The sequence below is a fragment of the Mus pahari genome, chromosome 1 (genome assembly GCF_900095145.1).
Source record: "Mus pahari chromosome 1, PAHARI_EIJ_v1.1, whole genome shotgun sequence".
NCBI classification, from domain to species: domain Eukaryota; kingdom Metazoa; phylum Chordata; class Mammalia; order Rodentia; family Muridae; genus Mus; species Mus pahari.
Genome location: NC_034590.1, coordinates 161495408 through 161514274, shown reverse-complemented (window position 1 = coordinate 161514274; position 18867 = coordinate 161495408). Strand labels below are relative to the sequence as shown.

At 40.6% G+C, this 18867-nt stretch overlaps 1 protein-coding gene across 5 annotated transcripts in view; it reads left to right on the top strand.

Annotated features, from left to right (window-relative positions):
• The window catches only part of Sorcs1 (sortilin related VPS10 domain containing receptor 1), a 501662-nt gene that overhangs the window by 380299 nt on the left and 102496 nt on the right, over nt 1-18867 (top strand). For all 5 annotated transcript variants that reach the window (XM_021205280.2, XM_021205273.2, XM_029537410.1 and 2 more), the window contains exons 7-9: nt 1241-1359; nt 3684-3773; nt 11030-11209. In XM_021205280.2, the coding sequence (XP_021060939.1) occupies nt 1241-1359; nt 3684-3773; nt 11030-11209 (389 nt within the window). The remainder of the gene's footprint in view (nt 1-1240; nt 1360-3683; nt 3774-11029; nt 11210-18867) is intronic.

The following is an 18867-nucleotide window of genomic DNA, read 5'->3' as shown; positions in this document are numbered from 1 at the left end:
TCTTTCTTCCTTCCTTCCTTCCTTCCTTCCTTCCTTCCTTCCTTCCTTCCTTTCTTTCTTTCCTTCCTTCCTTCCTCCTTCCTTCCTTTCTCTCTCTTTTTTCTCTTCCTTCCTTCCCTCATTCCTTCCTTCTTCCCTTCCTCCCTCTGCCCCTTCCCTCTCTTCCTTTCTACACTTGATTTAGCCAAAAGTCCTAGAAGTGATCTTGCCTGTTTTCCTTCCTTCCTTCCTTTCTTCCTTTCTTTCTTTCTTTCTTTCTTTCTTTCTTTCTTTCTTTCTTTCTTTCTTTCTTTCCACCCCCAAAGATTCCCTGCATCACTCCCTCCACCCCTCCTATTCTTCTCAGAGGTGGGGCCCCTGGGTACCCTCATCCTTGGCTCCCAGAATCTCTTCAGGATTAGAATAATCCTTTCCCACTGAGGCCAGACAAGACAGCACTGTTGTGGAATTTAGGGATAGTCCCCCTCCAGTTGTTGGGAGACCCATATGGAGACTGAGATGCAGATCTGCTACATATGTGCTGGGAGCCTTGGTCCAGACCATATGTATTATTTGGTTGGTGGTTCAGTCTCTGAGAGCCCCAAGGTTCCAGTTTAGTTGACTCTGTTGGTCTCCTGTGGAGTTTCCATTCCCTTCAGAGTATCCAATCCTTTCCCTGGCCCTTCCATAAGAGTCCCTGAGCTCTGTCCAATGTTTGACTGTGGGTCTCTGCATCTGTTCTGATGAGCTTCTGGGTAGAGCCTCTCGGAGGACAGAGGGTCCTGTCTGCAAGCATATCAGAGCATCATTAAAAGTGTTTCCATAATAGTATTTTGTTTTCAATCTTACTAAGGATCATATTACTCAGTCCAGAGGGACTTCTACCTGAGATTTTTAAAATACTGCAGGCAAGTGTGTTTCCATTGCTTCTCAGTAAAGGATTAACATGTGAAGGTCAATTCTAATACAGATGAAAATATAACTGCAGAATCACAGGTCTTACTGTCAGCTTTTTGAAAATCTTTTCTTTGGGTATTTGGAAGAGGAAAAACTAAAGAAGAATTCTGTAACAAAACTTGGTGGACATACCAGAGACAATGGTTCTGATAGCAAGCTAATAAAATAGCACCAACGATTGGAACAGTGGCAGTGATACTTAGTGGGAACTTCGGGAGCTTGTGAGGCTTGCTTGAACATATTAACATCCTAAGGAAAACACAAAATACATAGACGCTAGAGCTTTCGTCTTCTTCCTTTACAGACTCAATATACCTAACTTGTCGGATGCAAAACTGCACTGAAGCCAACAGAAATAAGCCTTTCCCAGGTTACATCGACCCAGACTCTTTGATTGTTCAGGACGATTATGTGTTTGTTCAGGTAAGAAAACCCTACTTCTTGTTCAGTGGCTTAAGGTATTTCTAGGCTCTGTCTGGTATTAGCCCTTTCTGCCTGCCTATCTACCATCAAAAGGAAGAAACAAATGAATTGGAGATGGGAAAGGGGAGAAAGATAGGGGAAAAGACAAAAGGGGAAGAGAAGAGAAGGGAAGGGAAGAGAAGAAAGAAGGGTGGGAGGGGGAGGGATGTTTACAGGCTGTTCTTAAGTTACACTCTATAGAAATTAACCAACCAGTTTAAAATCATTGACTTGGGAGTGATACACACTTCTATTTATCCATTTCCCCAAATAAAGCACCGTCAATAAAGGAATTGCGATATCATGACCATCTCTCCTTATCTGAAGAATGATCATGCAGTCAGTCCCCTCTTCTGTGTCACTTTTAAAGGAAAGAATGTGAAAGGGAACTTGTGTGAAGGATGGAGGTGGGACATGTACCAATGACCCCCTGGTATGGTCAGGCACCACGGCAGTGCACAGGGCAACCTAGAAGAGATGATTTCCTCCTCCTGAGAGAATGCAAAACCACTTGAGGAGTTGAGGTTTCATGATTACCGACAGGACACAGGCGTCAATCATGCACTGCTTCATTTAGCACTTAAGAAAACCTTTAGACTTACTTGTCCAACTTATCTAAAAATTGTTATTACTTTCCAAGGTAAGAACTGCAAAGGTATAATGGCTAAATCTGTGTGTGTGTGTGTGTGTGTGTGTGTGTGTGTGTGTATGTGTGAGTGCATGTTTGTGTATGTGTATGTATGCATATTACAGTTGAGGTACATTCTAGACACATGTTTATTTGAAGAGCAAATTATATCTAATCATATGAATTAAAAAAATACTGCCCAGCATCAATTTATCTAATTTTGAAAAGTTTCAGAAGTGATTATACACATACCCGAGTTTCTTATTCTTGAGGGAAGTATGTGATGACTCGTCAGATAATTTCATGTGGCATTCAAATGTTTACCTGTATTGGCTCTGTCCAGTTCACTTCTCTATCAGTAATGCTTTCAGAAACCTGTCTCTGGTTTTGTGGCAACTGTTTCTAATCCACAAGTCTGGCATACAAATCAGCATCAGACCTACATCTAGAATGATATGAGTAACTTCTTGTAACCCATCACTTTTCCACACACAGTGGTGAAGAGCATCTTTCCAATCGCTCCCCTGTGTCTGATGAACCTTTACCACAAGCTTTGTTGACATTCCAAGTATGCAAACTCCAGTGACATTCAGACTTCAGATTTTCAACATAGGACATGTTTTGCTCCAGAGACACATTGGCAGAGGTGCCTTCTACTCTGTTCAGCACGGTATTCAAGTCTGAATGGAAACCACTCCCTTGTCCTAAAGACCCTTCCGGATTCATTGACCTGCCTTGGATAAAACAGTGCCAGTTTCCATGGTTTTCTCCCGAAAAATATAAACTCAGAATTAATTTGGAACCCAAACCTGACCTGGCTTTCTGCTAACTTGCCTGGATATAACCCTTAGGCATCCATATGATGCCATCATCAAACAGGAGCTCTGTACCTGAAGATGAGAAATGAGAAGGTTGCCCTTCACTGTTGTACGTGGACTATTGCCTTCTGGCCCCAGATGGCAACCTGAATAGCAAGGACTTGAAGCTGAAAAGCTTGACTGCTGAAAAGCAGAGAGCTAATATCTCCAGAGGCCTCTAATGTTGGAAAGAACAGCACAGATTGACAGTTTCTTAGCTTTAGAATCACATTATAGATCCATGTCTAACTGTCAGTCTATCATCTGTCTGTGTGTCTGTCAATCTATCTATCTATCTATCTATCTATCTATCTATCTATCTATCTATCTTTGTCTCTTTTCATATGTATATGTAAATGTATGTGTTGCTTTTATGTGTATCAGCGATTTTTCTTTTGGGCTTTTATGTCTGTGCACTACATGCCTATCTGGTGCCCATGGAGTCCAGAAGAGGAAGTCATATCCCTTGGAAATGGATGGGTGTGAGCTGCACAGTGGATGCTGGGATTCAAACCCCACTCTTGTAGAAGAACAAGTGCTCTTAACCATCCAGTCATCTCTCTAGCTCCATGGTCCAGATTTGCAAAGTACATTTTTTTGTCTATTATATGGTTATTGTTGGACCTCTGAGAATCCCCTAGACAGTATGTAAGTTGCTTTTCTGGTAAATATGGGCTACTGATAGGTATCCTTTCTGCTGCTATGTGGCAGCTACCTACATCATTCAGGTAGGTAGCTTCTTTTCTGTGACCCCAAATGCTTCCTGTAGCGTCCCTTACTACCTTGTTTCTGTTCTGCAGCTGACATCAGGAGGAAGACCACATTACTATGTGTCCTACCGAAGAAGCCCGTTTGCACAAATGAAGCTTCCGAAATATGCTTTGCCCAAGGTACTTGTCTGGTTCCTGTTTTCCTCTCATAGCTCTTCTCTCGGCTCCAGCCCACCTCCCCATCCTCAAGGTCACTGCCAGCCTCTTGCTCCTTCAGGATCCACTTTCCATTTCCCCTTTCTCTGAGGGTCCTTCTCCTGCTCTCTTTCTTCTTTGGAATTCTTCCTGTAGGGACATCTGGGTTAATTAATAATAACCTCATTTTTGCCTTTCAATATTAAATATTCACAATCAGTATGTTTGTTTTTAAATCAAACCAAAAAAATGTTACATTTTATGTTATAGTGTGGCAGTTGTTCTCAGTGGGAGTTAGGAATTGGCTTATTTTGAGACACCTGAAGCACAGCTGAATGTTCTGACTTCCCTAGCCACTCCTTTTTTGGAAACAGTGGAAAAGTGAGAGACCCTTCATCACTGACTTCCGCAGGCTCTTTCCACAAACTCTGAAAAACTGTGTTGATATGGAGCGCCACCTAGTGGAGAACAATGATGTGGGCTTTCAAAGGATGCTTATTAACAATCTGTTTCTGTGGGTTCTTTTATTTGTTGTTTTGTGAGCTTCATATCATGCACCTTAGCCCCACTCATCTTCTCGTCCCCTCATATCTGCTCCCCCACCCTTGCAACCTCTCCCCTTCCAAAATAGGAAACATAACCACACACACACAAATAAAACAAAACAAAGCATAGAAAACAACATGGAAACTGTAGTGTGTTACAGTGTGTCCCACAGTAGATCCCTCTGTCCACATATCTTCACTTGTAAATGTTCATTGCAGTGAGACTGGTCTGGTGAGAGGTCTCTGGTTTCTGTGACACTGTCAATACAGGATTCCCACCTGGACTCCTCCAGGTTATCCTGTTGTCACCATGTGTCATGAAGATCCTGCAGCTCTGGATCAGCAGGACCAGCCTTTCACAGGCTGTAGCACTTCACAGATGATAGAGATTTAGGGAAGGGCCAACTCAAGTCCTGGCATCATAAGGTGAACACAGGACACGAGGACATTTATTTTGAGTGAAGTCTCATCTTTCTTTTGTGTTTTCTTGCATTTGCAACTCCTTGCTGAAGTAGCACCAGCTGTATGTCCAGGACTGTTCATGATGGACAACAAGAGCACAAGAGGCAGGGTTGGCCTCTCACAGGAGAGCTTGGCTAACGGCTTGTGCTGACATCTCCAGGCAAAATGCTCTTCTTACCTACCCTAAGAGTAAAAGGGTTGTTTTGTTTTGTTTGAGACAGGGTTTCTCTGTGTAGCCCTGGCTGTCCTGGAACTCACTCTGTAGACCAGGCTGGCCTCGAACTCAGAGATCTGTCTGCTTCTGCCTCCCAAGTGCTGGGATTAAAGGTGTGCGCCACCACTGCCCAGCAGTAAAAGGGTTTTTATAACTCCCACCTATTAGAATCAAACACACATTATTCATTTTAGAGAACCACACCAGGTTCTTAGTTATGATTGTTCTACACTAATAGGAGGTCAATGACAATGGCAATTGCACAGAACCACACGTCTCTACGTGATGAACCGAACTGACCCTGGTCTTGATCATCGCTCTTCTTCCCACCCCAATAAGATAAGAACAAGAGTATACAACATCAAAATCAGCCCTGGAATGAACATTGAATAAAATCCATGTGTACGGAGGAAGGGCTGAGAATGTTTAAAATTGTCCAATATACTCTCCAAGGAAGGTTCCAGAGGGAGATGCCAACTAGGAAAAACACAACAAACAATCAACAAAACAACAACAAAAAGTGCCCCCCAGGGGATGTGCACTGAAGTGAATTGTGATTCATTCACCAAAAAAATAGAAGAAGGCAACTTGAAAGATTTGTCACTTTGAAAACAGGATTTATACCCAATGCAGCAGGAGACTTTCATTCAGGAGACATGCAGAGTGCAGAGCTGAGCCTAAGTCAGGGGACTACAGATCTCAGGCGTTCACATGCTAATTCTAGGGTCTGCATATTCTTCACAGAATAATCCCAGCCTAAACCAGATTCTGGTTGCCATACAGGTGTGGTTAGATTTTTCTGAAAGCCATACTAGCATTTTGTTTTGTTTTGCTTTATGATTTTGTCCCTTTACAAGTAAATGAATGACTTCCACTGTAGCTTCATCTTCACCTCACCAACTTTGATGTGCTGCTATCTAAACATGGAGAAAGGGGAAGGCCGCACAGGCCTAAGGTGGCCTGGAGATGCTAGTTTAAAATCAAAGAGGCTTTTGTTTATACACTGCTGGAGACTGAGGACAGGAATTTTACATTGCCTGTTCATAGTTATTGCAAAGATCCCTGCTGACACATGTCCCCAGTAGCCCATAGTCAATCCGGAAGGCAAAATTTCCCTTGAAGCTGAATTGGTCATCTACTGCATACTTTTCTGTGCCACCCAGATGATCATGTTCCAGGACCTGGCTGCATCTGAGTTCTCAGAGTAGAAAGCAGGGATTCATTGTCCTTGTTACTACAGACATGGGAGCTAGTGTAGCAAATGTGTGGATTATTTGGTCCAGGTGGGTGTTTATTACATAAAGCAAAGAGAAGCTTCATTATAATGCCATTATAGCTTCAAAGAGAAGGCTCAGTGTGAGTGGAATGGTTTGCCTCAAAGCTGGTGTTTTACTTGGCCTTCTTTCAAAGCCAGGGCTGCACCTGCAAAGGAACAAGGCATCATGCTGACCAAAGGAACAGAGACCCATCATCTCTTTCCGGGTTCAAATTTCTATAGTCACCTACTGACATTGTATCAGATGGTGAAAGAGCAGAGCACTGCTTTGGGCTATGTAGAAACAATTAATAATGGTAAAGAGAAACCAAGGTAGCATGGTGGATAAGTATTGCCATTGCAAGTAAGAGTGGGTGGCCTGTTGCCCAGTGTCATAGAGATAGTCTTTCCTTCTCTAACTTACTTGGAGCCTGTTCTGAGCAACTCCAGCAAGATAGATGAGGCAGTATGTACAAAAGTGCCTCAAGTGTTTCCGAGGACAGATACTCTATAAAAACAAGGTAATATTACTAGTAGTATGGATCTAGTTGTCTCCATCGTGGAAGATGGATGGGTACCAGGATGCAGGGGGTGCAAGGGATGCTGGACTCATAAGAGGAGACCCAACTTCTGACCTGGATCCATCACTAACTTGCTTAGAAACTTTGGCTCTCTGGGTTTTATTACTTTTTCTTTTATTCATTTTTTTTTTTTTTTAAAAAGAACTTAGTTTCAAAAAAATATTTCCCTCAAGTTGTCACTCAGAATAAAATACCCTTAGTGATATATTGGAGAAAAAAATTGGTCCTTCATCCAAATAGGTTTAAAAAGAAAGTAAACTCCATTCAATCAATGTGACTTCTTTAGACACTAAGAGGAGGTCACCAATACCTCATGAATGTTTTATCTTTAGTTCAACATTAATTCAATAGTTTATGACTATGCATGCAGGAATAAATGAATAACCCCAGCCTCTAGAAAGTAAAGAAAGGATTACCAGTAGTTTGAATCTGGGGACTGGAGAGATGGTTCAGTGGTTAAGAGTTTGTCCTATTTTTCCAGAGGACCTGAGTTGTGTTCTTAGCACCTCTATCAGGTACCTCATCATCATCTCTAACTCCCAGCTTCATGGTACATGACTCTCTCTTCTGGTCTCCAAGGGCACCCACATGTATGTGATATATACTCACAGAGATGCACACGCCCACACACATAATCAACAATATAAGTAGATGTTAAAAAGAGAGTAGTTTGAATACAGGTTAGATGATATAGTGAAAACCAACTTGGCTACATAGCTGGCTACATAGAGTGATCCTATCTTCTAACAAAGAAAAAGAAAGAAAGAAAGAAAGAAAGAAAGAAAGAAAGAAAGAAAGAAAGAAAGAAACTAAGATCCATAAATCACCATCACCAATAACAGTCAAAGGTTCTATAGAGAAATGAAATTTAAGGCCTGGGATTCATGCAACTTATGTCCAGAGAAATAGTTGTTTGTAAGCTTGGAAGCCTGAGGCAGAGAGCACAATGAGACAAGCCTGGGCACGCCCAGGCAGGCCATTGTTGGAACCTTCCTGGGACTGAACTAAATGTTCTGCTGACCCGCCCCTCAAGTCTCCTAGCATTCCTGCCTTTGCACGTACCATTCTGCAAATGTGTATGTTTAAATGAGCCAATCACGGTTAACTGTGCCAATTCTTGCTAGCCCCTCCCCCTCCCCCTATAAAAACCCCTAGCTTTCAGGCCACAAGGTCGGCACCTCTGCCTCCTGCATGAGGTACGTGCTGGCCCGGAGCTCCGCCATTAAACTACCTCATGCTTTTACAACAAGAAGGCCACTCGTGTTTCCTGGGAAATCCTGACTCCTGTGACTTTGGGGGGGGGTCCCCAAAAATGGGGGTCCTATAGTTCTAGCAAAGATGCTTCCATCTCCATTTAAAAATACATTAGAATCTAGTAATACTGGTATCCTATAGAACAGACTTTGCAAAGTCTTCTAGTATAACTCCAAATAAGAGTCTACAGTGGTCTAAGTCATGGGAATCTGTGGAAGAATAAGAACACCTTTTTAAGTAAGGGGTTGAGGAAAGTGAAATAAAATACAAATCTATCAAGTCATTATGCACAGCATCGTCTTCTAAATTCTGGTTCATGAAATGACATAAAGGTAAAGGGAGGTTGGTTTGCAACCTTATCTAGACCCAATCATTTTATTCTATCAACGTCATGTGAAAAATTCTCTAAATGACCCTGCTTAATCCACCTAACAGAGGTACATTTTTAATACACTCTTAGCTACTTTGCCTGTTGCTGTGATCGAATACCTGGAAAAAAGCAACTTAAGGGAGAAAGGGTTTACCTTGGCACATAGTTAAAGGATCCTCAGGGATAGGATTGTTGTACCTGGGCTTAAGGCAGCAGGCCATGGTGCAGAGGCTTTCTGGAAGGAGATATACATACACATACACACATACACACATACATACACACACACACACACAGAGAGAGAGAGAGAGAGAGAGAGAGAGAGAGACAGACAGACAGACAGACAGACAGACAGACAGACAGAGACAGACAGACAGAGGAACAGAGACAGAGGGACAGAGAGAGTCAGAGGGACAGAGAGAGTCAGAGGGAAATACATGGGGGCAGGGTAATAGACAGAGAAAGATCTGTGCCCAGCCACCTCTCCACTTTTGATTCTGTCTAGGACAGAGCCCTTAATACTATTCCCATCTAGGATGGGTCTTCCCACTTCAATGGACCCCATCTTCAGAATCATTCCCAAGCATTCCCAGAGCCTCATCTCCAGGGTAATCCTTGTCAAGCTGACAATGTCAGCTATTATCTGTGAGTACCAAATCTACTCAGTGGCTTATGGAATATGATAGTATAGACAAATGACTATGCTCCCCCATCCCAGGATTATTTTCTCAAGTCTGTTGTATGAGTCTAAGAAGTTCATTGTTGCAGAAATTCGCACCAAAGCCCAGGGGTCAGACTGACTATGTTAGCATCAGCTTACATTTGAAACAATTTAACAGAAATCCAGGATTACAACATTTTGAAGGGAAAAAAAAAAAAAAACATGAATATGGAGTAATTGTTTAATGATTTTAAAGATTTTTGTTTTCCATTCTACTATCAAGTAAGACCCTGTGGAAGGCTTGTCCACATGGATAAAGCAGAGAAATTAAGGATAATTCCCATAGCTAATTTCCTCCATCAGACAGAAAACATTTGGACGAACCTTTTCTTGAGTACATCAGTGGATGAATATTCAAATATTTTAAAAGCAGAGGAGCCAAATAGATCTTTTATAAATAACAAAAGGGACAGACAGGCTCCCTTAAGTGAAACACTCATCATGAATAAAGCATACCCTGAGGAACACTATTATAATCTTTAAGACTTGCTGATTTTATCTTCAGTGCTCTGTAAGGGACATACTCTTGTTAGCTAGAGTTCACAAATAGAAGGGCTGAGCATAGAGTTCCATGACTATGTCATAAGCCAAGACTGAACTCAAATCATGAGAACCTGAGGTTAGAAGTTTGACTCAAGTTGCACTGAAATGTATGGATTGAAATGGTCCTCAGGGAAGATCATTAGATCTGAACTTTTCTGAAGCTTTTTGAATATACAATGTGGTCAGTTCACGAAGATTTTTATTAAGTTACAGAAAAGCCAGGGATGTTTCTACATTATTCTTTTGCCACATGGATACTTTTCTTACAGACAGCTTGGCTTGTGTTCAGTCTTTTTATTTTTTACTGCTTTACTCTGTGTTTGGAAGTTGTTCCATGTAGAGTTCTTTGTCCACAGGATTAAAAAGCAACCCAAAGCATGCCAACAGGCGTCCCTTAAGGAAACGGCACGCATTGACTGGAGACAGCCAATTCAGAATAGTGTTAGACATTAGTTAGTCCTGACTCAAGAATGGAGGATTCGAAATTCTTACCAAAGGACAGAGCAGAGAGTTCTGCATTTTTCCTTTATTTTATTTTTATGTCTGGTATCCTTAGGAACATCAATCATCCTTTATGATGACACCTTTCACTCCTGTAATTTTCTTAGAGAATTTATCAGAGGAAAATATTGGATTAGTAGCTGAGTCCTTAGATTAATCACTCAGACAAACATTAATGGTTTGGGATTTTTCTGGTGGTTATTATTTTTTTCCTGGGGAATTTTTGATGTTGCTGGACCCTTGGCAGCAATTGTCACACATTAATGTGCATATTATTCTGGTGGGGGGGGGACCGCATTGAAAAGCATACATTAATTTGGTGAGTCGAGTCTGAGGTTTTTGTGTCTAAAGAACTTTCAGCCAGTGGCAGAGCTAATTGCCCCCAAACCACAGTGGCATCCAGGGCTTGTCTGGTTTTCTTCTGTCCCTGAAGTTTGTCCTTATGTTTGCACTGTGTATGTATTCTGAACAAGGAATGTTTGAACTTGACAAATACATGAGAATGACTGGTTCTCCAAGTTCATACATATTTAAGAACACTATCATCAACGTGTCTATTAAGGAAATTAACTTACAAGGAGGCCGCTATGTACCCTCCTATCTTATTTTATCATGACCTCAGTGCTTAACTCCTAAGGGACATGGGAAGTAGATGATGAACACTTATCTTCATTTTTCATGTTCGTGAACAGAAGCGTTCTCTACCTCTCCCTCGTCATCGCCCACACTCTTTGGATGCATGCCAGGTTAGTGGATAACACTTATCCTCTCTTCACTTCCTGTGATTTTCTTCAGGACATGCATGTCATTAGCACAGACGAGAACCAAGTGTTTGCAGCAGTTCAAGAATGGAACCAGAATGACACCTACAACCTCTACATCTCAGACACACGAGGGGTCTACTTCACACTGGCCTTGGAGAATGTGCAGAGCAGCAGAGGCCCTGAAGGCAATGTCATGATTGACCTTTATGAGGTATGGCACCAAGTATCTCTGGTTCCGAGGACAACAGCATGCTGAGTACCTGGTGAAATATCAGTCATCTAATTGTTCTAATGCTCGTTTCTCCGATAGTCTCTCTCCACTTTAGAGAAGGAAAGACTCACAGAAGATTCTTATTGTTTAATTTTCAACCCATACAATTCTCAATTCTGATTTTCTAAAAGTTGATTATGCTGGATAAGAGCAGCTCCAGAGAAATTGGATAGTGTCTGGGGGAGAAAGTACCCAATTAAAACGCTTGCATATGGTTGGTCCGCATATCATATTTCAAACTATTTTTGATGTGTAAGGACTCAGTGGGCAGCACTCACTTATCTGTCTCGGCAGTGACATGGATGGGGACTTTTTGTTTGCTATAAGAATGTATTCCTATGGCTCTTGAAGAACTTCCCAAGTTAATAACCTCAGCTGACTCAAAATGACCTGCACATGAGACCGTCTATGACCTACCTCAGCCAACTAGTGATCCACCTCTCAATGGCCCACACTTGAAAAAAATATTCACAATATCTTTTTTATAAAATCCTAGAAAATTAAATTAACAAAAAGCACACCAAACCAGAGCTTACCCATCTTTTCTTGGGCGCACTGTGGATCTTTCTTTTTACAATAACCAATATAACCAATATTCAAAGTAAACTTATCTATGTTGATCAGTCAGTTATAATGATAAACATCACTCAAGTTTTCATTATCTATCTTTGTTATGAACTTTGGTGGTATTCCTATACACACAGAGTTTTCTACTCATACAAACATCATGGATTAGGTACAGACTTACAATTTTTTCAATAGAATATGGCATATTACTGCATTTTTTTAGAAAACTGACAGTATCTTCACACATCTTCCTCCCAAGGCTCAGCAATCATCATTGAAGAGAGGGCAGGAAGATTATAATACCAGAAGTAGTAGGTGATAATAATAGAATAGTGTTTTCTGGACACAGCAAGACAGTGGTACAGAGGAACTGACAGTTGCTGTTGAGTGTATGCATAAGACTTGTATGATATCAAGCCAGAGAAAATCCCAGCATTGATCAAGATGGGGGCTTGAGAATTCCCACCCCTAGCAAGGAGCTACTGGAAACCTATGGCTGCTGGGGTATTAAGGAGAGGTAGTTCTGTTCCAGGTTAAATGCACTGAGAGGTTAGTAGAGATAAAGCAAGTTACTCTTTGGGAATGAATATCACCCTTTGGTCAGCATGAGAAATTATTCATAGGATCTACCTCAGCTGGCTAGTGACCCACCTCTCACTGGCCAGCACGTGAGAAAATATTTACAAGATCTTTTTATTAAATCCTGGAAATTTAAATTAACAAAATGTGGTCAGTCTGGATGTAAGATGATGGCTTGAGAATGAATTAGAATGAGTATTCAAAGTTAGAGAAATATAGCAAGAGATCAATATTCCATCTGGAACAACATCTGAAATGATGTAAACATGTGCAATCATAGAGACATTAACATTTGGGCAAGCTCAGGAATTCAAGTTTTTGTAAAACAAGAAATGTCCATGTTATATCTTGTGATAAACCAGAAACTCAAGCCCAAATGGGCATCTTTTAAATGTGGTCTTTTTCCCCTTTCCTTCAGAAGTTTACAGTGGCATTTTCCTAGTAGATAACCCTCTTTTTACATGCACAAAACCTGGTTAATAGACTATATACTCTTCAAATAAGTAATAAAATGAACTGTATGCCTAATTCAGATTTTGGCAGACGAATATAGGATATAGTTCTTGTATATAACTTAAGAAAATATACTGCCGATCTTTTCATCTTTATATAAGTTTTTTTTATCCCACTTTTCACGTCATGTTTCAGATAGATATAGTATCCAGTAGTTCAACCTCCAATTGAATATTTATTCTGGAAAGCATTTACATAGTTTAAAGATTAATGTAAAGAAAGTTCTAGATAAAGTTCGATTTATAGTATGACATTTTAGTATCCAGGCTGTCTGAGTTTGAGTGCTAGTTGTACGGCGTCCTATTCCTGCTGGAATATCCTCCTAATACAAGGACATGCCTTCTGAGCCACACTTGCCTGTCTAAAACATAGAGATGAACACAGTGCCCAGTAGACTGCTCAGAGGATGAAGTCAGTGAATCATGGTTAACTCTATCATAGTGTTTAAAATACAACATGCTTAACAAAGTCTAGAATCTATAGTATCTCTTTACAGGGTGCATAGATACCACTTAACATTCTATTTTGGTCAGATTAAAACCCACCCATATTTTTAAATGCCCAACACATTTCCATCTCTGGGGATTTTAGTTTCTTTTCATACTGCAATTGGCAGTAACATATGACATCTTTTAACACTGTGTACTTGTCTTACAAATAAATATAAACTTCAGCACTTCCTTCCTCATTTGTAAATGTCCTATGAACACTTAAACTTGAAGTATGTTATGCTGAAATGCACTGAATTCTCTTGCTTTGAGCTACCCCCATAACAGAAGCTTCACTGAGGGTCTAGAGCTTGTAAAATCAGTCACTGTGGCACCTAATGATTCAGTTCTCTCCTTTGCCTCAGAACTTTTTAAGACACATTTTCCGTCTTTCCTTCTTCCTGATTACCTTTGTTTCTTTGTACAAATCAATTCAAACTACGTTCTCTAGATAAATTTTATTTTCTGTCAGAAATGGAGATCATGTCCACTGATCCATTGATGACGGAACAGGTAAATAAGCTGAGCAGAAATGGATTTTCAATGAGTTATTTGCAGGCTTTTTTTTTTTTTTTTAAACAAATGGCTTTGTGAATTCAAAGGCTGCATCAGGTGTGGGACAAGGAGAAGCAGGGTGACTTGTTGGGCACAACAAGCATTCCTTGTTAATCCTGCTTTTGCCCTTGTTGTCTCCAGCTGTTGACTATCTGTAGGGAAACTGCTGGCTCAGATTATCATCACTTTGAGCAGTGGTGTGACTGCATTATGTAAAGGTGTTCTGCATCCTGGGGCAGGGATAGAAGTGTCTTTGTTTTATTAGCTTGACAGTTCAGAGCAACTTGAATTGAAATTGATGTGAGCAGAACAGCCGTGGCATACTTGCTGATTACCTAGATAGAAAGAATATTGGCAGACATGAGGCCTGGCACAAATGTTCCCTTAAATCTGATTATTCTGGCTAGCAGGAAGCTGAAATTCATCCAGCATGAATTTCCCTGTAGAATTGCAATGAATGATGAGCACTCAGAGATAAGTGAAAAGCAAGAGAATCCATAAATGAATTAATAAGCAACAGAGATGAGCATCATATGAAGAGGAGGTGGGTGTGACAGAGATAGGATCCATGGTGTGTGTGTGTGTGTGTGTGTGTGTGTGTGTGTGTGTGTGTGTCTGCTCACATTTCGGGTGGCTGAGAAGATTGTCATTCCTTTGTATGCTTCTGACATCAGTTACCTGCTCTCCTGCATATGTGTTATTGTGGATCCAGTTTAGGAAATGCAAACTGTGTAGAGTGTAAATGTAGAGGTGGGACTTTATGTCATGTACACACACAGGTGGAACACAGACAAAAGCTCAGTTCCTATTTAAATCTATGACTTCTTTCACACACATTGCCACCTGGCTGCAAGAGCCGTACTCTCAACTCTGTAAGCTTGGGTGTATATGCAATGAAGTACATAAGTGATGCAGACAAAATATTGCAGAGTACTATGATTTAGTTGCTGAAATACCAGAATTTCCTCACAGTGTGAGTTATCTATGCATTTGGCATGTTCTCTATTCAAGGAGGTAAATAAATGTGAGTGAGAAAATTTGGTTATAGACCAAACACCCAGAAATTGGTTTCTTGACAAAATTTAGTGATGATAGCTAATATTGTGGGGTATCATGTACAAAGGCACTGTGTAAAGAACATTCCAAAATTTCTTCATTTAACCCTTTTATTAACTTTTAGGTGACTACAGACACTTCCCAAAGTTAGGTAAATAGAGGTAAAAGTTCACAGGTACTTTCACAAGGTTACAGAGCAAACTTAGGACTTAAATCTAAGCATACATGAGTTTTCAATTTCAGCATACCACATATCTTCTAAAAGGGCAATATCTTCTATTTGATATTAGGTGTTCAATACTGTCAAGATTGAAGGATAAAGTAGTCTTGAGAAGTGCCTTGGTTTTCCCAGATATGGGGGAAACAATCAAACAAGCAAACAAACAAAGAGAGCAAGAAGAAAGTGTGAGAAAAATTCAGTGGAAAGGAAGCCATCAATAGTCAATTACTGTAGACTTGCGTCTGACTTTCAGAACCAAGTCCAAAGTTACATTTAAATTCAAACAATAATTACATGAATCCGCTAACTTTGTCTTGAAGCAGGACATATATATAATGTATGGAAATCATGGATCCAAATGTACTAAAATTCCATTATTTGCAAAGACCATGAATGCCTCAAAGCCCATGTGGGTTGTGTAATACATGAGAAAAAGCTACACGGTGAGAAGAACAGAAGAGGTGTGACGGGTGTGTCTGGGAACTGTGATTTTTAGCATATTTGGGAAGAAAGGGATGCTGAGAACTTTGTACCCACCTTGGGAAGGGAAAATTAATTCCTGATAATGAAGAGCACTTTGGATTAATGCATAATGATGGCTCATGGCAGCTGAGTGCAAAAGGCTGTGTCTGGGAGTGAAGCTGCCTGACTGACATGTGCAAAATCAACAAACTGTGCAACTGTATTCACCATGAAGGGTAGGTATACAGCAGGCAGGCTGTGTCTTCTCTACATGATATGTAGCTCTTGTTTAGAAGAGAAAACCCAGCCACTGTAATGAGGATGTTGTGCCATGATTTCTTAAGAAAGACTGTAACTGAAAAGCCAAGATCAGAGGCAGAAAATAAAAATACTGTCCCGTTCAATCAGAGTCGTTACAGGATGTAATATAAGCTCCTGTCTTTCTAGCAGAATTCTACTGGATCAGGTAGTAAGGGAAAAAGCATGTAGGTGTGGTATGGCTCTGTAGTAGAGTATTTGAAGAGCAAGCACAGGGTTCTAGGTCCAATCACCAGTACCAGAGGAAAAAGGAATGAGGAGGAAGACCATTCAGACTCCTTTTAAAATCAAGTAAGTTCTCTGGTTATAGTGGCACACCAGCTCCTTCAGAACCCATACCTATTCTGCCTGAGATACTCAGATGAAAATAACCCATCCTCATACACACCACAATAATGGTCATGAAAGTGTTCTCTCTCTTACCACAGCCCTTTCATCTACTTTCTTCAAATTTGACACTTAAGCTTTGTAATTTAAGTCTGAGAAGGTAGGAAACATGGTTGGCCCGTCAGCATCGGAGGAAGAAATAAGCAAAGAAGTCATGCACAAGAGCCCCTCACTCTTGGCTGACCTTTACTTGGCACACATGAAAAATTGACATAGGAGAGAACTTGGTAGATGATAAACATGAAAAGGGGGAGATGTCTGATGTCTTTGCTTTAAAACATGAAAGAAGGGCCCAGCATCCAGAATATTTTAAATCTCAAAGACCATTTGATAGATGAAGGGACAGGTACTTAAAATGTTCCAGTTATTAGATCTTCAGTGGTTAAAGAAATGAAGCACATGTTCAGGAATTTACTGAATGATTACAGAGTAAAGGCACTGAAAAATCATGATTGATAGGTCCTTATAAGCAGGATGAACCAGGGAGATATTTCTTGCATAATACTCTAGACTCACAGAAAAAGTTGTGTAAACAAGACAACCACACAACTGTCTGGAGGTGAACAGACTAATGAACAGTCCAGATCTGTGGCTGAATGGCATTGTACAGGTAACTTAGGACATCTGAACACTTATTTACTCACCTACAAAATGATGACAATTTCAACTTTGCAGAAAATATGAAGCTGATTCACATACTAAGGTTTATACAAAGCCTCCGAAGCCTTGAATTCCATGAGCACTCAATACATTTAATTAGATTGTTATTGTATGCTTTGTCTTATTTGATGTTTTTGGAGACAAGGTCACAGTCTTGACCTAGACAAGGCTTGAGTCAAGTCATGGTGTCCTTTCCCCATGCCTTCCAGAATTATTTTATCGCCTAATGGAGAACTCTTACTTCCTATCTCATTAAAAGCAAAATCAGGATCCCTTATACAAAATGACTGTACCATGAATATTTTTAAGGAAGTTATGCTTAATGATCATCTGTTTATATTAGCATTATAGATCATGATAGTACAGGTCAATGTAACTTTTTTTTTTTAGTTTTTTAGCATGTTTTATTTTCCTATGTAAATTTACATATTCATGAACATTTTTAGCAAATCAAATGTTTTAGACAACTAAATAATTCAAAAAACCAGAGGGATAGCTCATACTCCACATAATACTTTTTGTTCTTTTTTATTATTTTCTTTATTTACATTTCAAATGCTATCCCCTTTCCTAGTTTCCTCTCCAAAAATCCCCTATCCCCTCCTCCCTCCCCCTGCTCCCCAATCCACCCACTCCCACTTTCTGGCCCTGGAACTCCCCTATACTGGGGCATAGAGGCATTATAACTTTTTTTTTAATTATTTTATTAGATATTTTCTTCATTTACATTTCAAATGCTAACCCGAATGTCCACTATACCATCCCCCCACCCTTCTCCCCTGCCCACTCACTCCCAGTTCTTGGCCCTGGCATTCCCCTCTATGGGGCATATAAAGTTTGCAAGACCAAGGGGCCTCTCTCCCCAATGATGGCTGAGTACACCATCTTCTGCTACATATGCAGCTAGAGACACGAGCTCTGGGGGTACTGGTTAGTTCATATTGTTGTTCAGCCTATAGGGTTGCAGACCCCTTCAGCTCCTTGGGTACTTTCTCTAACTCCTCCATTGGGGGCCCTGTGTTCCCTCCAATAGTTGACTGTGAGCATCCACTTCTGTGTTTGTCAGGTACTGGCATAGCCTCCCAAGAGGCCGCTATATCAGGGTCCCTTCAGCAGAATCTTTCTGGCATGTGCAATAGTGNCTGGGTTTGGTGGCTGAAGATGGGATGGATTCCCAGGTGGGGTAGTCTCTGGATAGTCCATCCTTTCATCTTAGCTCCAAACTTTGTCTCTGTTACTCCTTTTATGGGTATGGGTATGTTCCCTATACTAAGGAGGAATGAAGTATCCAAACGTTGGTCTTCCTTCTTGGTTTTCTTGTGTTTTGCAAATTGTATCTTGTGTATTCCAACTTTCTGGGCTAATATCCACTTATCAGTGAGTGCATATCTAGTGATTTCTTTTGTGATTGGGTTACCTCACTAAGGATTATATCCTCCAGATATATCCATTTGGCCAAGAATTTCATAAATTCATTGTTTTTAATAGCTGAGTAGTACTCCATTGTGTAAATGTATCACAGTTTCTGTATCCATTCCTCTATTGAGGGACATCTGGGTTCTTTCCAGCTTCTGGCTATTATAAAATAAGACTGCTATGAACATAGTGGAGCATGTGTCCTTATTACCAGTTGTAAGATCTTCTGGGTATATGCCCAGAAAAGGTATTGCTGTATCCTCTGGTAGTACTGTGTACAATTTTCTGAGGAACCGCCAGACTGATTTCCAGAGTGGTTGTACAAGCTTGCAATCCCACCAGCAATGGAGGAGTGTTCCTCTTTCTCCACATCCTCA